This window comes from Dipodomys spectabilis, unplaced genomic scaffold (assembly GCF_019054845.1).
Source record: "Dipodomys spectabilis isolate Male_0828 unplaced genomic scaffold, ASM1905484v1 ptg000136l, whole genome shotgun sequence".
NCBI classification, from domain to species: domain Eukaryota; kingdom Metazoa; phylum Chordata; class Mammalia; order Rodentia; family Heteromyidae; genus Dipodomys; species Dipodomys spectabilis.
This window is the reverse complement of record NW_024870813.1, coordinates 11,045,102-11,071,568: the sequence shown is the minus strand read 5'-3', so window position 1 is coordinate 11,071,568 and position 26,467 is coordinate 11,045,102. Positions and strand designations below refer to the sequence as shown.

At 35.2% G+C, this 26,467-nt stretch overlaps 1 protein-coding gene across 2 annotated transcripts in view; it reads left to right on the top strand.

Moving 5' to 3' along the window:
• Window positions 1-26,467, top strand: part of Adk (adenosine kinase) — a 411,200-nt gene that overhangs the window by 114,295 nt on the left and 270,438 nt on the right. For both annotated transcript variants that reach the window (XM_042690120.1, XM_042690121.1), the window contains exon 4: window positions 5,430-5,508. In XM_042690120.1, the coding sequence (XP_042546054.1) occupies window positions 5,430-5,508 (79 nt within the window). The remainder of the gene's footprint in view (window positions 1-5,429; window positions 5,509-26,467) is intronic.

The following is a 26,467-nucleotide window of genomic DNA, read 5'->3' as shown; positions in this document are numbered from 1 at the left end:
ACCACCACCACCACCCACACACACACATACACACACACACTGGTTGGAGACAGGACATATTAAGAATATATACGTACATATATATGTATTTACATATATACACACACATATATACACATTTATTTATTTCAATATCTCAATTTATTTCAGTTCATCAACTTGACTTTTTTTTTTTTGCTCAAGACTGGCCCTCTTCCACTTGAGTTATCCCTTAAGTCTGACTTTTACTGGTCAACTGGAAATAGTAGTTTCCAGAATTTGTTTCTTTAGACTGGCTTTGAATTGTGTCTCCCCATATCTATGCCTCCTTCAATAGCTAGGCACCATGTTTATCTGGCATACATGGGGCCTTTTCACGGTTAATCATTTTCATAAATAAGAAAAAAATTTCTATAATGTATTTTTAAATAATTGGTCAATTTTATGTCAATTTTTAATTAAATAACTGACACTTACTATAGAATATTCAATGTAAAATAGGTTGTTAGGTTGCCAGGAATCAATTTTATGTAGTGCGAAAAATACTTTGGTCTACTGTATTCTTTTTAGGAATGTAAAAATAGAAAATATTTCTAAATTTTTCATTACCTTCCTTACATTTATATAGCTTTGTCAATTGTCTTGTCAACTTACATCATTGGTACGGTAGTTTAAAATTTAAAAAGGTATTTGTGGAGTCATTTATTAGACTAAATTTCAGTAAAAATTAAAAATTTAGGCTGAGTGCTGATATGGCTCACACCTGTTACCCTAGCTACCCAGGGAAGCTGAGATCTGGGGATCACAGTTGGAAACCAACCTAAGAAGGAAAGTCCATGAAACTCTTATTATCATCAACTAATCACAGAAAAAGCCAAAAATGGCACTGTGGCGCAAGTGATAGAGTGTCAGCCTTGAGCAAAAATTGCTCAGGGACAGTGCCCAGGCCCAGAGTTCAAGCCCCAGGACCAGCCCCTTCTCCCCCCCCCCAAAAAAAAAAAAGATTAAAATGCTCCAAATTATTACCATCTTTTTTTTTTTTTTAAACCAGTTCTGGGGCATGAATGCATGAACACGTCCCTTCCTCAAAGCTAGCACTCTATCATTTGAGCCACAGTACCATTTCTGGCTTTTTCTGTTTATGTGGTACTACTGTGCAATCTTTTGGTCAGTTGTAGGGCTTGCACTCTGGACCTTGGTGCTGTCCTTCAGCTCTTGAGTGCTCTACCACTTGAGTTACAGCACCACTTCCAATTTTCTAGTGGTTAATTGGAGATAAGAGTCTTACGGACTTTATTGCTCGGGCTGGATTTGAACCGTAATTCTCAGATCTCAGCTTCTTGAGTAGCTATGATTATAATAGGCATGAGCCACCAACGGCTCCCACAAGTTTTTCAAACAACCTGATGCCACAGTTGATACTCAAAAGGAATGATGAAGAGTGTGTGTGACACCCGGCCCAAGTTAAATTTTTCTTTTTTTGGGGGGAGGGGTCCAGTCATGGGCCTGATCTCTGGGCCTGGGCACTGTCCCTCAGCTCTTCACCTCAAGGCTAGCGCTCTACCACTTGAGCCACAACGCCACTTCCGGCTTTTTTTTTCTGCTTATGTGGTGCTCTGGAATCGAACCCAGGGCCTCATGCATGCAAGGCAAGCGCTCTACCACTGAGCCACCTTCCCAGCCCTCAAAATAAATTTTTTAACCTTATCAATTGTACTGTACTGTATCGCATCCTCAGAATATTGTATAAAATTTACATTCTCATTCTGATCATTCTTGGATCGCAATGTCAGTGGAATTCTGTGATTGTTTTATAAGATAGAGTGAATTTCTGTAGTTGTATCAGCATTTCTGAACTTTTCTACTGTAGATGGCCCTAAACATCAGTACTCCAGATCTCAGCCTCTCTTTGCCCTCCCACCCCTGTAATACTGGAAATTGAGTTCAGGGCCTGGTACATGCTAGGTAACCATTACAATACTTGAAGCATGACTCCAGTTGTATTAGCATAAGATTACATTCATTCATTCATATTACATACATTAATACATACATAGATATGTACATACTGTCTTTTATCCTGTGGTTGTGTTTCTATTATGCAACTTCTCAAAACTTACAGGAAGATCATTTTACTGTTCTACACTTAGATTTTACAAAAGTAGAAATTATTTGGAAATTTTATAAAATGACAAATTTATTTATATGACAATCAACAAGTTACTTACTATGTCTTCACTGTAGCATCATAATTATCTTTTATTAATTTTCTGAGTAACCTTCATATAACCTTCCTGTAATGTCATAGTATAATGATTAATACTTTTGAAAAGGTGAGTCTCTTTAATGTACCATCTTGCATTTTTTGTTAATACTTGTGTCTAGATTTCAATGTCAAAAAGCCTTTTTTCTATGCCTATTCTATTTGCTCTCCTGTGTTTACTTTGGTCATTTAGTCACTGCCCAGCTAGCTCTTTGCTGTAGCCAGTGACGTGTTGATGATCCATCAACATTATTTTAATTTTCACAAGAAGTCAGTTCTGTTTTTCAGTAGAATTTAAATTTTTATTAGATCAGTTCATACCTTTTCTTGTATATAGTACCATATTCACCTGGTATATCTCTAGAGATTTAATACTAAACCAGATCTGAAAGGTAAGTGTTTAGTGACGACCTTTTTTTTCCACATTATTGACTAATCTTTCACTGTTTTTGTACTTCCTTATACTACATACTTTTTTCCCTGCAAAACCAACAAAGATCCAAGATACAAGTTTATATGAAAGTATTTCATAATATGTGATATGAGAATGGAAAGCATTTTTCAGAATTAAAGTTCCTCTGTACCCTGATGAAACATGTATTAAAACCATCTTAGAAAGTTTTTTTTTTTTTTTTTACTTTTCTCCAATAACGGAAATTCTGATTTACATTTCAGTGATATGAATTTTGTGTTTTTTAATAAAAAATGCTTTTATTATAAAATGAATATAAACATGATCAAACTGTAGGAAATGTGAAAGCATCATTGTATGTTCATGTATTACCTTTCTAATTATTTTTCTTAATATGTAAAGCATAAATCCAATTCATATTGACAGTTATTCTGATAATTGTATTAATATTTAAATACATAACATGTCATATAGTTTAGATTTCATGAACTAGAAGAAATGCTTATGGTGTGAATTTTTTGTTTTGATTTTATTCTTGTTTTTAGTATCATTTTAATACATTTTAACCTATTGGTCAGTTGTCATTTTTCATATAATAATATGTGTAAGTACTTGTAATATTAAAAATATTACAGTTATAATTACCTTAATTTACTTAATTATTACTTTTTGGCCAGTCCTGGGGCTTCAAATCAGGGTCTGAGCACAGTCCCTGAGCCTCTTTTGCTCAAGGCTAACACTCTACCACTTGAGCCACAGTGCCACTTCTGGCCTTTTCTGTTTATGTGGTATGGAGGATTCAAAGCCAGGGCTTCATACAGGCTATGCATGCATTCTACCACTAAGCCACATTCCTACCCTGCTTAATTATTTTTAGGGATATTTATGTTGTTTCAATTTTTTTTACATTTTCTGATAGTATGAACAATATTCATGTAACAGTTCTTATCATTTGGATTACTTTCTAGGATCATGTTCCCAAAATAGAAGTTTACAATAATAAGATATAAGCAATGTGACTTGTGGTAAATATTGTCAAATTATGTTTTAAAAGACTTCCCTCACTGATAATGTGTAATTGTGTCACCTTTCTCACATCCCTGGATATCCTGAGCATTATAATTTTTAGATGAAACTGCTCTCTTTTTATGAGTTTGACTACTAATAAGTGGGGGTCATTACTTTTCACCATTTGTGTATCATAAGTTTTTTCTTCATTGTTTATTTGTCACTTTTCCTGAGACTTTTTTTTTTCTTGTTTTTAAGATAGTATCTTGCCAGGGTTCAATTTTTCCTAGGACATGCTAGGCAGTCCAGACTTGAGATACTCTACCTCAGTTTCATAGTATGCTATTATGTCTGTGCTACCATGCCCAGCTTTAAGCCTTAATTTTTTTTTCTTTTTCACATAGTTGTACAGGGAATTTCAATTTAATGTGTTTGCCTGTGTATTATGGTACAATGCTTTTTTCCCCCATCTTGGGTCAGTACTAGGATTTGAACTCAAGGATTTGATCTCTTGCTTAGGTATTTTGCTCCTAGCTAGTTGATACCATTTGAGCCATGCTTCTAGTTTAGCTTTTTTGCTGGTTCACTCATAACAACAGTTCCAGAATTGTCTCCTTAGGTTTGCTTTTAACCACCATCCTTAAATCTCAGCCTCCTGAACTGAATATCTAGGATTACTGGCATAAGCCATCATTGCCAGCTTGTGTTCTGTGTTTTGTTCTAAACTTGACCTATAAATATATTTGAAACAATCTTTTTTTTGTGTGTTGTGGGGCCTGAACTCGGCCTGGGCACTGTCCTTCAGCTCTTCAGCTCAAGGCTAGGGCTCCACCACTTGAGCCACAGTGCCACTTCCAGCTTTTTCTGCTTATATGGTGCTGAGGAATTGAACCCAGGGCCTCATGCATGTGAGGCACGTACTCTACCACTGAGCCACCTTCCCATCCCCCGTTACATACTTTTTAAGTGGATGAATTATATGGTTTGTAAATTATGTTTTGAAGCTATTAGAATAAAAATAGAAAAGAAGGAAGAAAAAAAAGAATTGAATAAAGGGGGATGGGAGAAAAGAGGAGAGAGGGAGAAAAGGGTTGTTGTAAAAAAGGGGGGTATTCAGCAACTTCCAGTAAAGTGGAAGTTGATGAGCTCCTACTCTGGTTATTTTACATAGTGTTTCAAATTGTTTTATTGGCTGGTTTTATTAAATTAGAATGTATTATGTGTTACTATGCTTATTTTGCAAAGTTCTTTACTTTTGTTCACTTCTAATATGTATAAAATGTAATTTTTGATATTTAGTAGGATGGGGAAGAGGAAGTATATATGTACTTCATCGTTTGTCTTCAAGCATGGGTTATTATTTTAATGCTTCTTACACTGATTTTGAGCATTACAATAATAAGCAGCAGTTTTCTGTAGAAAACTTAGTTACTTGAAATGAGAAAGAAGACACTGGTTTCAGTATGTTTGCTGGTAAATGTAATTTTGACATTGTCGTTCTGATTTTGAGTAACCAGTTTGCCACATATGACCTTGTTTAATGTAATTGTTCATAGCTTAAATTCTTATTGTTCATTTATAGAAAAAATTAATATGGACAGTTAGCACACTAGTTATATAGTACTTTAATTCATTTATTTAACATAATTACATAAACTAAAAGTTCTACCAGTCATATTTTATATGCTTCTAATTAGAAAAAAAACTTGCATTGTGACAGCAGTCAAAAACTAACTTAGTTTTTTTAATACTGTGATTTTCTTACAGGTTTGACGAACTTGTAAAAAAATTCCAAGTTGAGTATCATGCTGGTGGCTCTACCCAGAATTCAATTAAAGTGGCTCAGGTTGGTTAATATTTTTTAAATTAACAAGAAAAAGATTTAAAATGATTCTAAACTTGTATTAATTTTATAAATGTAATTGTTTCAATCTGCATTTTATTGCTGTAGGAAAATGTTTTTTCATTTCGGATTGGGAATTAAGTCATTAGCTATCTAGTAAACAAAAATTATTTTAATTCATCATTATTAAGTTTCAGTATCTTTCTTTTTCTTTTTGTCGGTTATGGGCATGAACTCTGGGCCTGGCCGCTGTCCCTCAGCTCTTCAGCTCAAGGCTAGTGCTCTACCACTTGAGCCACAGCGCCACTTCTGCCTTTTTCTGCTTATGTGGTACTGAGGAATCGAGCCCAGGGCCTAATGCATGCAATACAAGCACTCTACCACTGAGCCAGCCACCTTCCCAGCCCTTCAGTATCTTTTAAGAAGATAATTTACATTTCTTTATTTCCTGTATTCATTTACTTATTTTATAATTTTTACATGTTATTTTGTAGAAATTCTTCATATATTATTAGCTTATAAATTATCTTATAAATTATTCATAAATTAGAAATGTTTACTCATTGTGTGTCAATGGTTGTTTACTTTTCTCCCAAAAGTTTTTATTGTAAATAATTATCTCCTTATTAGCTTAGTCATATCACAAATGAACATATAGCAGCCTTATATTGTGCCTTTGATTGCTCTATGTAACTAAGTTACATATAAATTATTACATGAAATTACATTTCATGAATCAGAACTTTCACAGAAGGTTCTCCTGTGGAAAAACCAATGGGAATTTTTTGATAGTAAATGTAGACTTTATAATATAGAATCCAATCTGTAATATATTACCAGTAATTAAACATATATATCAAATAATGGACTCAAATGAAGAAAGGTTTTTCCAAAGCACCTAGGTATTTTAATTTGTTGAATCTTGAAAATTTTAACAAAACCATGGGCCTATATGTCCAATAAACATGTATTTGACAGACAGTAGAGAAACAAATTTTCACAAATTCTGTTTTGTCTACACTTCCTACTAATGTAAAAAAGTGACTTTATTTGTTAAGGAACCTGAATACCTTGCATATAACACTACTAAAAGGGGGATTGATTTGTTTGCTTGTAATATTGATGCTTTCAGAATAAACATTTTTTGGTCAATTTCCAGTTTTTATCAAATGTACAGTCATTTTAAGGTAAAATTTTTTTCTGGAAAGAAAAATATTGCCTTGGTTGGGTATATTACTAAGAGATGATTATCATTATTGCTGTATAAAAATTCCTTGCAACAAAATATTATCAAAACTTGGAGCAAAAGAAAGATATTCTCTACTTAATACAATGAGGATTCTAATGGGAATACAATAAAAAGTAGAGATTTACATGCTGTTTCTTCCCAAGTATTTGATAATATTTGAAGAGGCTGTGAAAAGCTAGAAGATATACAACAACAACAACATCTTCATTTTTATGCCAGAAGACTGCTTCAAAAGCCAAGAAAAGTCATAAAGAATTTTCTCAGTTCTTTTAACTAAACTGTAGTTTGTTTGCAATCTACTTGTTGGCATCACAAATTTTCATTACCTTTGTGCTTTAAAATCATTTCTGTGATAAAAGTAGTTTAACTTAGGATGATGTCCACTGTTTTTAAATGATGGACATTTAAGTATGAATAAACTTATATAATCAATCTTTAAATACAAAGAACATAATTCATATAGTCAAAATAAGAAAAAGGCACAAAGTACACGGATGGCTTTTAGAGCTAAAAACAACTTCCAAAATGTTCCTAAGCAGCAGTGTTGCTATTAAGTAGAATCTTGTGTATTCCCTGGTTACTTGCTTTCAACCAGAGAATATTTAGATTAATATCATAATGGACTGATACCAACAATGTGAATTTGATATATCACAATTACAAATTGTTGTGGTTTTTTTGTGTTTTGGGTCCGGTTGTGGGGCCTGAACTCTGGGCCTGGGCGCTGTCCCTCAGCTCTTCAGCTCAAGGCTAGTGCTCTACCACTTGAGCCACAGGGCCACTTCCAGCTTTTTTCTTTTTGCTTATGTGGTGCTGAGGAATCGAACCCATGCGTGCAAGGCAAGTGCTCTACCACTGAGCCACCTTCCCAGCCCACAAATTGTTGTTTTACTTTTGATTACATTGACTTTTACCACATGTAAGAGAAGAATAACCAAATGGTTCTAGTCAGATAATTATTATTGGAAAGGAAACAGTAATAAAACAGTATAAAACAGAAACACTTTAGTTGGGTAGATGTTAGAGTACTTCTCCAGCAAGTTCCAAGCACTGAGTTCAGTTCCTACTCAGTACTGAAGAAAAAAATGAAAACAAAGTAGGGGAGGAGGAATTTTAAAAATTAAATAATTCTAAAATCTATTTACCACAATCAACCATACTTATGCTCTTAAAATATTTCAATTTATTTTAAAAATATCTAATATGATCCTTAAAATATAATTATCAAATAAAGAGTTAAGAAATGTTAATATGTTACAGTGTTTATTTTAATGAAAGAAACATAAACATTATTTTATTTTCTCACACATACTGGTTTCTTTTATTCTATTACTACTTATTTCCACTAATAGCTAGTCCTATTCTTTTAACTAAATAATAGCATTTATATAACAAGTAAATAATGTAGAGTAATATAATTATAAATAAATTCTGCACTAGTTTGCTAGGGCTGTCATAACAACATACTGGAGACATAGGTCTTGAACAACAGATATTACGAAAAAAAGAAACCAGATGTATTTTATTACAATTCTGGAAACTAGAAATGAAGTCCAGGAATAGTGTCAGCTGCTTCGATTTCTTGGGGAAGCCTCTTATCTTGGCCTACAGATGGCTACTTTCTTACTGATGTTCACATAGTTGATTCTCTGTGCATGTGCATTCCCTGAGTCTTTCTGTGTATCTAATTGGATTAAGATCCATTATGTCATCATTAATTTAATTATCCTGCTAAATGCCTATCTCTACATTTGTTTTGGGGTGTTTGGTGTTTTGGGGTTTTTTTTTTGTTGGTTGTTAGGACTTGAACTCTGGGCCTGGGTGCTGTCCCTCAGCTCTTCAGCTCAAAGCTAGTGCTCTACCACTTGAGTCACAGCGCCACTTCTGGTTTTTTCTGTTTTTATGGTGCTGAGGAATTGAACCCAGGGCCTCATTCATTCGAAGCAAGCACTCTACCACTGAGCCACCTTCCTAGTCTAGAGTTTTGATAGTATGTTATTTTGACTCTTTTTTCCCTTTCCGGTAGTTCTCCTCTCCTTCCCTTTCTCCCTTTCTTCTCCCTCTCTTCCTCCTGCCCTCCCTATCTCCTTTCCTTCCTTTATTTTTTGATAGTACTTGATTTGATCTTACAGCCTTGAACTTGCTAGGCCAACTCTACCAAATGTTTCATGTCACAGCCCTTTTGCCTCTGGTTATTTGTGAGATAGGGTCTAGCTTTTTTCCCAAGCCAACTTGAAATGTAATCTTCCTATTTACCCTTTCACCATAGCTGAGATGAAAAGGGTATATCACTATGCCCCGCTTTTTGAGTTGAAGTTTGGTTTCACAAAGAATTGTCTCCTAGAACTATACAACTATGATCCTTTTGATGTCAGCCTCCTACATAGCCAAGATGTGTATCCCCGGTGTGCTTGGCTATTAATTGAGATAGGTCTTGTGAACTTTTTATTAGACTAGCCTTGAACCAAAATCTTCCCGATCTCCAACTTTGAGCTGCAAGTACTGAACTCTTTCTTCTTTCTTCTCTCCTTCTCTTCTTCTCTTGCCTTCTTTCCATTTTGACAGTATGTGGATTTAAGCTCAGCTCCATGCACTTGATAGATAGGCATTGTACCACTTGATCAATATCTCCAAGTCCAGAGTTTTTTTTTTGGCGGGGAGTTCGTTTTTTTTTGTTTTGTTTTTTGGTAAGTATTGGGCCTAGGCATTGCCTCTTAGCTTTTTTGCTCAAAGCTCCACCACTTTGAGGAAAGAATCGAATCTACTTTCCTGCCCACGCTGGCTTCTAACTCTGACTCTCAGATCTCAGACTTCTGAGTAACTAGAATTACAGGTGCAAGTCACATGCCTGGCCTCCAGATTTTCTTCCTTAATCAAATATTTATCACCACCAATAATGGATTTGAATTTTATTTCTCCAACATTAAAGACTGAGGTTTATCTCTTGAATTATTAGATCCCTTTTTCACTCATATAATTCTTCACCTTGTGTTTAGCCACTGATTTTTCAGTCTTCATTTCTTAACTTTCTTAGACAATCTTCCATAGTCTTTAATGTATAGTGAAATTTTAACCAGTTTTTGTTTTTTCCTTAATAAGTTTTTGGCTCACGTAGTAGCATATTTCACATAGTAGCCACTTCAATCCTTGGTACCTTAAAATTCAGAAATGGTTTAAGTAAGCTAGAATAGCATTGAACCAAAACTTATAAAGCTAGCATTGCAAAAACTATTTAGCATTTCCAAACGAGTAATACTGTGTAGAAGTTAAATTTAGAAGTAGAAATTATATTTTTGATAATCCCTTTTGTGACCTATCTGACCTAGGGATTTAAAAAGCTTTTTAACAGACATACACCTGTAAATCTAGGAGCAGTCTAGACTACTTAGATTATAAAAGAAGAAATGGCATCTCAGTGATCTAAGAGAAGGCTCTGTTCTAATGCATTACACCTGGAATAGTTGTAGAAATGTCAGTAGCACATCGGTATTTATAAATATCCCAGCAGGTTATGGCAGATGGTGATACAACACAGTCTTGTCAAGCCTTCCTGTCAATAAAAAGTAGGTTCTAGTTAATGTGGTTTTTAAGATTAATGAATAATGTTACATAACATGGATTCTCCTGAATTAAAAATCCTAAATTGTGATTTCTCCTCATAGTTTATAAAGTTTTAATATGAATGACTACCTCCTTTCTTTAGTGAACTTTGTCCCTGTTGAATTATGTTGTAAAATTTTGAGTTTTGTTGTCCTGATTTATATTGTTGGTGTATTTGTGAATTTCTTTCATCTGTTTCAGATTATTTAATGTAAAATAGGTCTGTTTTTTTTCATGTTTTTATCCCTTCTTTCCTCTGCCTTTATTGGGGGGGAAGGGTGTCAGGTCGTGGGGCCTGAACTCTGGGCCTGGGCACTGTCCCTCAGCTCTTCACCTCAGGGCTAGCGCTCTACCACTTGAGCCACAGTGCCACTTCCGGCTTTTTTTTTCTTTTTGCTTATGTGGTGCTGAGGAATCGAACCCAGGGCCTCATGCATGCAAGGCAAACCCTCTACCACTGAGCCACCTTCCCAGCCCTCTCCTTTTGTTTTTGTCTTTAGTGTCCTCTACATTTTTCTTTCTTTCCTTTCATTCCCTCCTTCCCTCACTTCCATAGCATGGCAGTTTGAATGTATGGCCTTGTATTTGCTAGACCGGTTCTCTTCTACTTGAGTTTCACCTCCAACCTAGTTTTATTTTGTTCTTAAGATTATATTTTATCTTATATTAAGTTATTTTATCACTAGTAGTAAAAACATCCATTAAGTTTTTTTTCAACAATGTTTATACTATAACATTGTGTGGTATAAATATATACATGCATCTCATAATTATTCACTTCATAAAAGAAGAGCATACAGTATAGTACAATGACCCAGTGTATGACATTAAATGTGAATATAGTTTGCTTGAGGTTGCATCTTTTTCGTGTAGGAATAGGGTATTGGAGTTTGAATATGGCTTGCCTTCGCTAAGCAAGACCTCCACAACTTGATCCTCAACCTCAGACCTCTTTTTTCTGCAGAAACAAACAGGACTTTAGTCATGAATACTGCAAAAAACTAAACCTTGTATCAAGAGATTAAAATTTTTCCAAGATCCTATTATTTTTTATTGTTATTATAAAAGTCATGTATACAGGGTTTACAATTACATAAATCAGGTAAAGAATACATTTTTTGTCAAACATGTTGTTACCCCTTGCTTTCTCTTAGTGTTTCCCTTTTGTCCTTATTTAAGAGTTGTATGGTTCATTTTCAACATAATGTCTAGTGGGTACCACTGCTGCATTTGTTTACTCTTTGTCCCTCCATTTCTGTGTCCTCCTTACCCTCTCAAAGACAGATAAACAAACAAGACAAAAAGAAAACAAAAACAACAACAATGAAACTTCATTTCCATTTTCTGGAGTTCATTTTTATACCTATTCCTTTTTTTGGGGGGGGGGGTCCAGTCATGGGGCCTGAACTCTGGGCCTGGGCGCTGTCCCTCAGCTCTTCAGCTCAAGGCTAGCGCTCTACCACTTGAGCCACAGCGTCACTTCCGGCTTTTTTTCTTTTTGCTTATGTGGTGCTGGGGAATCGAACCCAGGGTCTCATGCATGCAAGGCAAGTGCTCTACCACTGAGCCACCTTCCCAGAACCTATTCCTTTTTATTTCATTTTAAAGTTAGAATTCAGAAACATTTCTTCCTAAGGAATCATACATTGATTTATTTGAATTGAAAATTAAATCAGTTTTTTTTCTGATCAAAGTCTTCATTTGTTAATTGATTAGACAAAGACGTTCTTTGTTAATTAAATTTGAAAATGTAGCTACTAGCTATTGGGAGGTGGAGATTGGAAGATAATGGTTTGAGACTAGCCTAGACATGAATCTTTATCTAAATAAATAGCTGGGAACAGTGATGGGGGCTTATCATCCCATCTATGGCAGAAACGATGGTTGGTCACAGAGGTACATTCCTGTCATTGTCATTGACATAGGGAAGAACAAGAAGGATCACAACCTAGGATGGTCCCAGCATAAGGGGAAAAATGCTATCTGAAAATCCCCACTATATAGAGGTGGGGCTAGAGGTATGACACAGGTGGCAGAGTGATTGTCTAGCAAGCAGGATATACTGAATTTAATTCTCAAGCAAGCAGTCAAGCAATTAATAAATCAGTCAACCAATAAAGAATTAAGATGAATTTTAAAATGTGTAACTATATTTTTAAATAAAAACTTTAAAATATTATTGTATGGTTCTTTTGCTAATGAGTTACATGAGATAAAAAGTAAGAAGTATAAGGTATAATATAGCATAATTGGAAACTAAAAGGTTGTGCAGTAGTGTTAATGCAAGCAGGGCAAATGTAAATGTGGACAAAGCACTTTTCAAGTTTCAGTTTCCTTTTTTTTTGGTCTGGTCGTGGGGCCTGAACTCTGGGCTTGGGAGCTGTCCCTCAGCTCTTCAGCTCAAGGCTAGCGCTCTACCACTTGAGCCACAGCACCACTTCCGGCTTTTTTCTTTTTGCTTATGTGGTGCTGAGGAATTGAACCCAGGGCCTCATGCATGCACGGCAAGAGCTCTACCACTGAGCCACCTTCCCAGCCCTCAGTTTCCTTTTTTGAAAAATAATAATAGTCATAGTCCTTTTACAGAATAATTTTCAAATCAGGATAAAATCAAGGCTCTCATGTATAAAATAAACAACTGTCAAAGACTTTAATTCATAATTAATGAGTGAAATGGAAAGATGTTATTACTAACTTAAACTCAGACCAGAAATCTATGTGCCTACTGAAGCACATAGATTGGCACTGAAGCCAATCTGCAAATATAACAAAATTGACTTTCTTTTTAGACAGTCTCACCGTGAATGTCAAGCTGGCTTTAAATTCTTGATTCTGCTGTGTCTGTGTCCCTAGTACCTGGATATAGGTGTGTGCCACCATTACAGGTTTCCAGTGTCCCTTTACTATGCTAAATTTCATTTGCTGAAGTGTGGACAAAATTTGGTATTTATAATATACATCTTACAGACTCTTATGTAGCTCAGTGATGATCAAAGGTGTAAAGCCTATAGAATCACATAATCCAGAGATGTTCACCACTGCTCCTGGCCTGCAAGTGACTTTTCAATTCTAAATTTTCTAAGTAGTTTTATTTTTCTTCCACCTACCCAGTGTTCCTCTTTCGCTTCCCAAATAGTCCCCTTCTACTTTCATGTTTATTTTTCTTGAAATGTAGATCCACAGGCTCATCACCTTTTCAGAATTTATATATCCTCATAGATTTTGTGTGTACACTCATAGATACTGTGAGAGAAATGGGCACATCTTTTTAAAATCTCTATGATTTTATATTTTCTATTTTGTTTTTAGTTCTCTTTTTAGTTCTGTGTTTGCTTTCTGGATTTTGAGGCTTATCCCTGGATCCCCATGAATAGAAATTTTTTGTATGTCCTACATTTCTCTTTCTCTTTAGTGATACTTTGTGATATAATGTCACTTGCTCCTGGTAAAAGCATAGTTATTCATCTTTCTTCTGGTCTGAGTTTGTACTGATTGTATTTTCTATTCTTCTACTTTCAGCCTCTCAGATCCTATCATTTTGTTGTGTCCCTCATGAGCAGAATATTTTTGTTTTTTGCCTTATTTAGACTTTACTGATTAGGCTTTTGAATATGGCAGCTTACTAATAAAAATTATAAATGACTATATAAATTGTGAATAGTTAAAATATTTAGTTTATCTTAAATGTTAGGAAATTGCTCTCATACTTCATAAATGTAAACTGGTTACAGTAACAAAAAGCTAAAAATTTTTCAGTCTAGAATCATGAATTATCTAATGAAGTATGAAATATTACTCCATAGTTTCTATTGCTTGGTCTGATGCTCAGGTCCAAATTGTGAGAAAGTAAGCAAAAAGGTTTGTTTCTTTGTGCGATGCACTTATGTATGACCTAAAGCTCAGGAACACTGCATCCATTTCTTATCTTCCTTTTCTGTCTGAGAGGGTTTCTTTTGGTTTATTCCATTTAGCCAAATTTACCTTGTATTTTGTAATATCACTCCATTAGTAGTTAGCAATCTCATCTTACTAATGATCCTTTCAAGATAATATAACATAATTTAACTATATAAATATAACACATAAATATAACAACATATAAATATAACATTTAAATATTCCTGTGTAGGATTATTAGTATATACTTCAGGGCTAAAACCTCTGTGTAAGTTACTGTGTAAAGCCCAGTCTGGCTTGGTTTTCATATGCCTGCCTTGGTGTACTAATCACTGATCACCTGATAATAAAGCAGAAATTTTGTTCTTCTCATAAATCCCTATATAAAAATTAGCAGTTATACAGCACTTATTTCAAACAAAGAAGAAGTCTATTTACATGATTGGGTGTTTCTTGTCCCCTGAGAAACTCTGTAGTGGAGGCTGCCAGAAGTGAATTGAAGGACTGGGAAGGTGGCTCAGTGGTAGAGTGCTTGCTTTGCATGCATACGGTCCTGCGTTCGATTCCTCAGCACCATATAAACAGAAAAAGCTGGAAGTGGTGCTGTGGCTCGTGTGGTAGAGTGCTCGCCTTGAGCTGAAGAGCTGAGGGACAGTGCCCGGGTGCAGAGTTCAAGCCCATGACTGACCAAAAAAAAAAAGTGAATTGAAGAGCTTCCTCATTTACTGTCTGTAGTTTGGGTTAGATTACTTTGTGTTTCTTTTCTAGATAATGTCATATTTATTGAGTATTGTAGGTTTCTGTTTTTATGTCATATTTGCCACTTACTCCTATATTAAAAATCTAAATGTTCTCAGTTTGTTACAAGTGACATAGAAAAACTAATATTTGAAATAGGAGTTTTAAAGATATTGGATGCCTGTCATGGTGTTGGTGGCTGACAGCTGTAATTGCAATTACTTAGGAGGCAGATATCAAGAGGATCATGATTTAGGCCAATCCTAGCACAGTTGCTGAACCCTTATATTAACTACTAGGTGTGCATGGTGGTAGGCATCTACTATTCTATCTATGTGAGAATTGTAAATAGTATGATCATTCATGGTTGAGTCTGGCCTGTACATAAGTGTGAAATCCTATCTCCAAAATAACTAGAATTAGGAAGGTGAAGGTGGCTCAGTGGTAGAGCGCTTGCCTTGCATACATGAGGCCCTGGGTTCGATTCCTCAGCACCACATAAGCAGAAAAAAAAAGGCCGGAAGTGGCACTGTGGCTCAAGTGGTAGAGCACTCGCCTTCAGCTGAAGAGCTGAGGGACAGTGCCCAGGCCCAGAGTTCAGGCCCCACAACCAGACCCAAAAAAACAAAAACAACAACAACAACAACAAAAATAACTAAAACTACTCTCATCTCCCCCACCCCCCCAAGCAAAAGGGAAAAAGAAACTGAAAGATAGTATTTTTTGGAAACATTTATATAAATGTGTCATATGCCTTAATTATGAAAACTTCTATATAGAATAATCTTTATTTTAATCCTTAAATTAGTTTTAAATCTGTTTTTTCTTTTCTTTTCTTTTTTCCTTTTTTAGGGGGAGGGGGTCCGGTTGTGGGGTCTGAACTCCGGGCCTGGGCGCAGTCCCTCAGCTCTTCAGCTCCATGCTAGTGCTCTAACACTTGAGCCACAATGCCACTTCTGGCCTTTTTTTTTCCTACTTAGGTGGTGCTGAGGAATCGAACCCAGGGCCTCGTGCATGCAAGACAAGCACTCTACCACTGAGCCACCTTCCCAGCCCCAGAGTATTTTTTTTTTTTTTTTTTTTTGGTCATGGGGTTTGAACTCCGTGCTTGGGCGCTGTCCCTCAGCTCTTCAGCTCAAGGTGAGCGCTCTACCGCTTGAGCCCCAGCGCCACTTCCCGTTTTCTGTGGTTTATTGAAGAGTCTCACGGACTTTCCGCCTGGGCTGGCTTTGAACTGTGATCCTCAGATCTCAGCCTCCTCGGTAGCTAGGATTACAGGCAGGCGTGAGCCACCGGCGCCCGGCTAAAGGATCCGTTTTAAACCATCTTTAGGTTTCAAGTTGTGAGCTTATGTACTTACACAACGTGTTAAATTTTATATTTCTAAGTAAAAACATTTTGGTTTGTGTTTTTCTTTGTGTCATGTAGTTTCTTAAAACCACAAAATACAATCTTTGGGAAAATAATACAAATAAATACTAAATCAAGGAAAATGAATGGAGTAGACATTTCATGAGTATCATGCTTAAATTTAGAAATACATGGCAGACTTCTTACTTGCTATGTATGAGTGTGAACTAGGTGATTCATATTGATAAATTACATTTGAAAAGCCAGTTTAAAACTATTCCCGGATACTTACAAAGTTAATTTTAGCTATATATTCCTTAATTGCTCTTCTACCTACTGTGAATGAATCACCGTATTATGGCTTGGGTTTCAGAATTATACATTATAGTTTGAATTTTAAATGACTTAATATTATGAAATTATTCACTTTATATATTCCAAAATATAATAATCACAGTTTAGTTATAAAACAATGTATTCAAATTTTCTGATGTGTCTTTTTAAAAGGTAGCAACTAATTGCTCTTAAGTACTATTAAAACTTAGTGATTTCCTTCTAATAAGTAAAATATGTGGCAGTGATATATTATATTTCTATGGCTTGAGTATTAATACTATGTTGCTTCCACATTATTTTCTCATGGAACACTGATAAAGGGAAGTGAGTCACCAGAAAGACACTGTCAAGAGAACATTCATGGGCTGGTTATGTGGCTTCATGATAGAGTGCTTGCCTAGATTCATGAAGCCCTGGGTTCGATTCCTCAGTACCACATAAAAACAGAAAAAGCCAGAAGTGGTGCTATGGCTCAATTGGTAGAGTGCTAGCTTTGAGCAAAAGAAGCTCAGGAACAGAGGCCAGGCCCTGAGTTCAAGCCCCAGGACTGGCATCCAACCAACAACAACAACAAAAAAAATAGGACATTCATTTGGCCTATGAATAGTTATACATGGGGAGGAACTGAAACATTCTACCACCAATTAGTACCAACATGTTCACTTGTGAGTTAGTCTGCCCAGTAGAATATGCACACGATTCAAGTCTTAACTTATTGGGCTTGATGTCAAACCAGAATTAGCCAAGTAGACATTTTCTAATTTTATCACCAACAAAAGTTATATAAAATGATTTTTTTTGTTTTGCCACTACATTTTGCATTGACAACTAATAATGTGTAAAGTTCAAAACAAACTATGACTGTGTATCTTTTAAGTATGCAGTTAATCATATAAGTTGGTGGTGGTGGTTGTGGTGGTGGTCAGTCATGGGTCTTGAACTCTGGGCCTGAGCACTGTGCCTTGGCTCTTCAGCTCGAGGAGAGCACTGTACCATTTGAGCTATAGCCCCGTGGTTTATTGGAGATAAGAGTCTCACAGACATTCCTGCCCAGGCTGGCTTTGAACTGTGATCCTCAGATCTTAGCCTCCTGAGTAGCAAGGATTATAGGTGTGAGCCACTGGTGGCAGGCTATCAAATTGTTTTTTCACCAATATCTTTTAATAGCACAGCACTAAGAATTGTTGTATGATAGTGAAACTATGAAAAGGTAAATTTATGAATAGTTTCCAAATCTGTAGAATATATTGCCATCTGCTCTCTTTTGAAGCTAGTATAATTATTTGTAGAAATGTTTTCAACACACACACATACACACACACACATATACACAGCATGGTTTGTACATTGACAGAAAGTAAAAAAATACCACAGGTTTTATCCTTATATATTTTTCTTAAAGTTAGATAAAGGAAGTAAATTGAATAACTAATTGAAAGACTTCAATTTTGATGTGGTTTGTCTTAATTTTGTCATAAGGTGCTTATAATGAATAAGATATTTTTCAAGAAAACCTGAAGAAATGTGAAATTCAGTTACTCCCTTTAAAAAGTTATTATGTCTTTTTTTTTAAGAAATAAAATGTGAGATAACCTTGGCTTTATTTTGACATCAATCTCAGTAACAAAGTAGGGAATATGTGTTAAATTTTAAGGACTTTTAAAAAGTCCTCAAAATTTTCTAACAAGTTTCTAGATTTAAACAATGTTTGAATGCCATTGTTATTTATCTTATGTTTAATAAATCTATTAGTTTAAACAATTTTGAGTGTGTTATGAGTATATTTCTATCCTTAAGCAGAAGGAATTCATATTGTTTTTGAAGCTCAGATTTATTTTTTTTTTTAGTAGTAAACAGACAAAAACCCAAGTGATTTTTCAGTTTTGCATTCTGAGTTAGTTGGAGAGAATTCTATAAAAAATGGGATGACATATCAAAAAATCGAAGTCATCTATTTCTTTTCAGCTGTTTGAAAATAAAAATGCCTGCTGAGCTGGTGATATACAAGAAATTTAAATTTGTGATTGAATATAAGAAATACATTTGTGGTTTAAAAAAAGAAATACCAGCATGTCACATTAAAATTATGGTATCTATACTATTGTACAGTTAATAAGAAAATATATTACATCAGGGGGTATGTTGCATTTTAGAGAGCTAGTATGGGGATACGAATGAAGAGTATAATGCTGTAGAAGGCATGAACATTAATAATCCAGTCAGAAAGGAAGAATTTTTCTGTCTCTCGTGTAACATAAAACAGATGTTCCATTCCATTAAAAACCTTCCTACTAAAAATGAGTGTTTAGATCAGTGGTCAATAGGAGAAATGTGAACAATGGCAATGAAATAATTTTCAGGATTTATCTTGATCGTGAGTTAATATTAGCAGTTGGAAAGGTAAAGGGATACCTGTCTATCAAATGTTACTGTATTCTTGGTAACTTAGAAAAGTGAAAGTTTATGGTAAATTATCCTATTTTAAGTTATTGTATCTTACAAATTAAATATTCTTGCTCTAAAACTTGTCAGAAGAAAAGCTTTAGAAATTATAGTCCTGATTTAATAAGTTTGAAAGAGTGTTTATGCCTAATAGTGTAACTAATTAATTTGAATCTATTGCTGCAAACATTAGGTTACCTGTGCAAAAAAGAATATAATGGATGTTAAATATGTTATAAGTATGCTTTTCCTTCAACAATTTTTGTGCTATTTTGAAATTAAGTGTACCTTATACACTTATGTAGGGTAAATTAAGGTCAGTATGTGTGTAGTCATGCCACCACTATCAAAAGAAGTAAAGTATAAAATAGTTAACATTACTACAAAAACTTCCTCATATTCATTCACAATAATCTTCTTCCCCCACCTCAGCTCTTAGAACTGCAACTCTGTTTTTGTTGACAGTTCTCTTTGCTTGTGTTCCCAGAACTATAAGGTTCTTATTGCTATCTTTCCTAAGACCTTTTTTCTAGGTTGTTATATGCAGCTGGTAAACTTGAGACATATGCAGTAACATCTCTTCCCAAAAAAGAGCAAATTCAGTTACTGCTTACCATAAAATTGGTGAATTCCCCAAGTTTAGAGTTCCTTACCTGCCAACATAAACCCACTACATGCATAACATCTGTCTGAGCCATATCATAGCACTTAATAGGACTTGAATGTAGGGAATGGGTGCAAATATACTGATATCTACTTTCAGGTGAAGTAAAATTTTAACTTACAATGTCTTCTGTTGATATTGTTTCTCCTTATCCAGTGCTTCATACTGGAGATACTTACTTTTGGCCAAGTCTTTTGTGTGATTTGTCAGGCCTAATCATAAACTATTGCAGTTTTATTTTCTCGACAGACTTTATGGGGGGAAGACTGCTTTTCCTAAATGAGATTTTGTGTGTAGTTTTGTACAGTCTCTAAGGGACTGTCCTTCAAGAACCCAGGAATACTTTTACCATGTGACTGATTCCTACCTCATTCTTGCCTCTCTCAAAACCATTTTGGGAAAAGAGGGATAACTTAGAGACGCTGTGATTTAGTACTTTTTTTACTCCTAACCATGCCCTCTTTAGCCTACATCAGACCCTCAGGTTTAGAAAACTGCCGAGCCCTTTCTTTTATTGGGGTTTCTTGGTAATATTGTCCCCACAGCTCTGCTGGGGAACTATAGAACAAGTGGTTAGCTGACACTTTATCCAGCTTAGCCTTTTTTCTTGTATCTTCACAGTAAGTGTTAAAGACTTATTACTTTGTAGTTGTTGTTGTTGTTGTTGTTGATGGTGGTGGTGGTGGTGGTGGTGGTCCTGGGGCTTGAACTCTGGGCCTGTTTGCTGTTCCTCAGCTCTTCAGCTCAAGGAGAGCACTCTACCTCTTGGGCCACAGTGCCACTTCCAGTTTTCTGGTGGTTAATTGGAGATAAGAGTCTCACAGACTTTCCAGCCTGGACTGGCTGAACTGCGATCCTCAGATCTCAGCCTCCTGATTAGCTAGTATTACAGGCATAAGCCACCAGCGCCCAGCTAAGCCTTACTACTTTTATTTTTGCTTTTTGACTATGCCCAAACCTGTCAGCTTAGTTCCTTCCAACTTTCTTCATTCAAATGGAATTGTAGCCAGGCGCCAGTGGCTCACGCTATTAAAAGATATTGGTGAAAAAACAATATGATAGCCTGCCACCGGTGGCTCACACCTATAATCCTTGCTACTCAGGAGGCTAAGATCTGAGGATCACAGTTCAAAGCCAGCCTGGGCAGGAATGTCTGTGAGACTCTTATCTCCAATAAACCACGGGGCTATAGCGCAAATGGTACAGTGCTCTCCTCAAGCTGAAGCGCCAAGGCACAGTGCTCAGGCCCAGAGTTCAAGACCCATGACTGACCACCACCACAACCACCACCACCAACTATATGATTAACTTCATACTTAAAAGATACACAGTCAGTTTGTTTTGAACTTTACACATTATTAGTTGTATGTCATTGCAAAATGTAGTGGCAAAACAAAAAAATCATTTTACATAACTTCTGTTGGTGATAAAATTAGAAAATGTCTACTTGGCTAATTCTGGTTTGACATCAAGCCCAATAAGTTAGATAGGACTTGAATCGTGTGTGTATTCTACTGGGCAGACTAACTCACAAGTGAACATATTGATATTGATTGGTGGTAGAATGTTTTATATATTTAATTATATCCTCTCTTAGGTTTTTCTTAGTGCATTAGGTTAACTTTTCTCAGCTTCTGCTTGTCTGTACTTTTTATTCATACATCTAGTTTCTTAAACTTGTTGTGCTTTATCCCTATTGTCTTACTATTAAATTTCCTACAAAAGAGACTAACTGTACATTTGATGATACTATTATATATTTCCTCTTGAGATTGTTTATTTTAAAATCTTAAGTGATTATAGAATATAAATAAGATAGCTAATACAGCATAAAATATTTTTAATTACATTAAACTTTTGAGAAATACAAATTAAAACTCTTAAGTACCACTGAATACACAAGTAGCTGGAATAAAAATGTAATGATGATAACAAGTGTGAGTGATGGGCTGGGAAGGTGGCTCAGTGGTAGAGCACTTGTCTAGCATGCATGAGGTCCTGTCTTTCATGCTTCCGCACCATGTATACAGAAAAAGCCGGAAATGGTGCTGTGGCTCAAGTGGTAGAATGCTAGCCTTGAGCTGAAAAGCTGAAGGGCAGTGCCCAGGATTATTGGTAGGACTTTGAAATGATACGAGTACTCTGGAAAACAGTGTGACGTTTCTTATAAAACTAAACTTTTATATGACTTAGCAATCAAATTCCTGGGTATGTTCCATAGAAAAGTGGAAATTTGTTTCTATGAAAACCTGTTATAGAAATATTTATAGCAGCTTTTCTAATAGTAGCTTTATTTAGTTTTCTTTCCTCTGCTGACTGAGTCTATTAATGGTGCATGCTTATCTTCTGTCCTCCCCCCCCTTCTCAATATCTATGCTGAATTTCCTATGCATGTGGTCACTTTCTTATTGAGATCTTTAATTAACTTCATTACTTCAGTTAGCTATTTATTTGACTACTCTTTAACATTATTGATTTTGTTTCTAATTGGTTTTTTTGGTTGATTTGGTTTTGGTGGTATGAGATTGGAACTCAGAGCTTTGCACATGCTCGGCAGGTGAATCACTTGAGCCACTCAATTAGCCCTTTTTGGTCTTTGCATTTTGAATAGGGTATTATATTTATGCCTGCACTGCAAACCTACTTACTATTTTCATATAGTTGTAATGACAGATACATTCCACCACACTCGGCTTTTATTGATTGAGATGGGGGGGGGGGTCTTAAAAAAAATTTAAATTAGCTGTTTTAATTCTTTGGCATTTCTGCCATTTCAGTATCTTTTGATTCTGTTATTCATGAGTTATGAGCTTTTGGAGGAGCATCTACGTTGTTTATTTCTATTTCTTATGTTTCTAGATTATAATTTGTATATCGATTTGGTCTTCCAGTTGTATTTCCATAGTCTTGGCAGTGATACATAGGTGATGAAGCCATTTCTTCAGCACAGATGGTGATGCAACCAGCTCCTGTGCTCTTCACAAATCAACCTCCTTACTGCCCACACTTCTCAGTGCATTTACCTAGGATTGGTGCTGTGGGCTGCTTTGTACTTTTATGTCACATTGGTCTTTCTTTCTCCTTTGCTTTTCCAGTGTCTTTTTCTCTTTCACCTCTTGGAATAAATTTACCTCTTGGAATAAATTCTGTGCTTTGTCACCATAACTCTTCTTGATGGAGTAACATGGAGGAAGCTTTTATTCTAAGGTCCTATTTCCACAATATGTGCTTTTAAATAGTCCTTTTAAGATAGGGCACTGGTGGCTCATATCTGTAATTTTAGCTACTTAGGAGACTAAAATGTAAGGATCAGTCTTAAAAGGCAAGCCCAGGCAGGAAAATCCATGAGACTCTTACACCAATAAAAACCACCAAAAAGCCAGAATGGGTGGTAGAGTGCTATCTCTAAGCAAAAAAGCAAGAAAGAGAAAGAAAGGAAGGAAAGAAAGAAAGAAAGAAGAGAGAAAAGAGAAAAGAAAGAAGAAAGAAAGAAAGGAGAGAGAGGGAGGGAAGAAAGGAGGAAAGAAGGTGGGGGTGGGGACGGAGGAGAAGGGGGGAGGAAGGGGAAGGCAGAGCCCCAACAACCATTAAATTAGTTGCATGAAAATAAATTCCATGAAGTATTTTTCCTTTATTAACTTATAATCCTCTTCACAGAATTTTCAGAATTACAAATAGAAATAAAATACATTTTATTTTCAAAATGATCCTCTTTGTAAGTGAAAAGGATATGAGAGTTAGATTTTCTCCAGAATTTTCTGCTTTAATGGAAACTTTACATTATCACCATTCTCATTAACATAAGCTTTATTTTCTTGCTCATATACCATTCTGTCACTTCCTTGACTAAGATGTATTTGTTTTATGCCTTCCAGTGTAAATATCATTTTCACATGGAGGTCTGATTTCTGATATATCTTCTCCCTTTAAGTCTGTGCATGATGCCGTTTCTATGATGTGCCCATATTATACTTGATTCATTTTTTAGATGCAAAAAAATGTCAAATGAAGAGCAAGTCCATTGGAAACTGTAGCTTTGAGTATAAAAGTTCGCAACAAATCTCAAATCCTAAATATACAAATAAATTATTCAAGATATGAGGATATCTAACCTGTTCTAGTGATATTTTACAGAGATATATTTGTATCTGATAGAAGAAGAATCACTCCCTAGGTACAAGATCAATTGCTGTTCATTTTACTCACCTAAAGATAAATTACTTTTGCAGATTTTGCAGACTTCTCCTTTTCCTGGAAAAAAAAATTATAAAAGTACAGTCTGTTTCATTGTATCAGTGCAGAATTACTTCCCTTTATAATAGCTCTACAGTGAAGAAAGCTAGAGGCCTAAAGTCCTATCTGTGGTGTTCTTTATTTCATTGTTATTTTTAAATCAGTTTTTTTTTTTCTATTTTTTTTGTCAGTCATGGGACTTGAGCTCCAGGCATGGGAGCTCTTCAGCTCTTCAGCTCAAGCCTAGCGCTCTACCACTTGAGCTACAGTGCCATTTCCAGTTTTCTGAGTGGTTTATTAGAGGTAAAAAAGGAGTATTGACTTATATTTAATTAATTTGATATTTTGGTGCTGTTGATATGAATAGGTAAATTGAAAGGAAGGAAACAGTGTAAAAATGCCAGTGAAAAATTCAAGGAGCTGTGTTCAATGTTTCATCATGTGTCTGCATTTTGCTTTCCTCATGTTCTATGAAAAAATCTCAGGTGTTTCCCTGAATTTTATAGAAGTTTTTATACATAGTTTTGATATACTTACAGTCTTCATTTATTGGCTAGTAAGTTTTCACTTATAAAATGTTTTCTAAACTAGTTTTCAAATGATATTCTGCGGTTCCTAATATAGGAACTCTGAATGGTACTACTCAAAACTGTAAACAAATTGATCTTTTATGAAAATGAAATATTTAGCATTTACTTTATGAAGGCAGACATATACACTGTTCTGGAAGATTTAAGATACATACATTTCAGCACATACATTTAGCTATATGGATAGATTGACACTTCAGGGGCACACAGTAAAGAAATAAATACAAATGGCAATGGAAATCTATTTAGTAAGTACACATATGAAACTGGGAAAAACCAGTTGATGAAAAGTAATTCATCTTGTTGATAACCTGTCTTTCACTGTTTCCTTCCTTCCTTCCTTCCTTCCTTCCTTCCTTCCTTCCTTCCTTCCTTCCTTCCTTCCTTCCTTCCTTCCTTCCTTCCTTCCTTCCTTCCTTCTTTCCTTCCTTCCTTCCTTCCTTCCTTCCTGTAGTATCTGTTTGTGTATGTTTGTGTGGCTCTGGTGGTCCATACAGGGCCTCATGTAAGCAAGGCCTCTACCACTGATATGTATGATTATCCCTTTTTCCAATTTTCATTATACTTAAAAGTCAGATTCCGTTTATATTATCTTCTTAGTTATTAGTTTATTGATAATTTTTAGGTACTATTTTAAATTCTGAATTTTTAGATGAAGTGTTACTTACCTATTTTTATCATATAACCAAATAAGTATATCTACAAAGCTATAAAAGAGATACAAGTTGTATTGTTTTCAAGGATGCCTCTGTGTGTGTGTGTGTGTGTGTGTGTGTGTGTGTGTGTGTATAACAAACTTTTCATTAACTCATGATCAATACTGACAGTGCACTTGATTTTTTTGGTCTTATTAGGTTATTTTTGTTTTTATTCCAAGAAGCTGCATTTTTGTTGTGGGCCAAAAATATATAAATCCATTATGTCTGGTAGATAGATTATTATAACTAGATCCACAAATGGTTTTTTTTTTATTAACTTTCCTTAGCTAGTATGTGTTTATTACCTTACCTCCTCTTACCACTGACAGGACATATGAAATATGAATCATATGAAATATGAATCAAAATATGAATCTAAACAAAGATAATGCATTACTTGTGACACAATCAAAACCATTACCTTCAGGAAAATTCCTTAAGCTCCAATGGCTTACGTTATTATATTTTTAATTAGTTTATTAGGAGCCAGTTTAGGTAATTTGTCATCCTTGTTAAGTTTATATAGGCACAAGGAGATCAACCCATGTATAAGACACCAACCTAACTTCTAATCAGTTCTCTCATTTCTTCAAGTGAAGGAGTTGGGAAAGGACACATGAGGCTTGTCTTGAGAAAACATTCAAGGTCATTCTGTTGAAATACACTAAAACCACAAAAATTACAGAGAATTGGGTGTATATAATGACTCCTACTTTTTTGTCCAACCTTAGACAGTCACATCACTGATACTCAGTTTTCTCCGCTTGAAAATTAAAATATTCCTTTGTCCCTACCAATTGATATGGGCTTACTTCATGTTTGGGGCCAGCCTGATCTACATAGGGAGAATAAAACAAAGTATAATTTTTGTGAATAGCTACCAGGGTAACTATAGGTTATACTCTACAGCTTGAAAGTAACTGGAGGATAATCATTAGAATAAATGAAAGTATGCTTATTCTGGTTATATAATCAATGTTACTAGATTATTTTATAAAATACCTATTTCGCAGGATGGATATATATTAAATATATAATTATAACAATAAAATGAGGTTTTAAAAAAAATTGTACAAAGTAAATCAAAACCTCCCCTATTCTAACAAGACTTTCTAATTGCTGTAATTTCACATGGTTAATTTTCCTATATATTAGTCATGTTGTT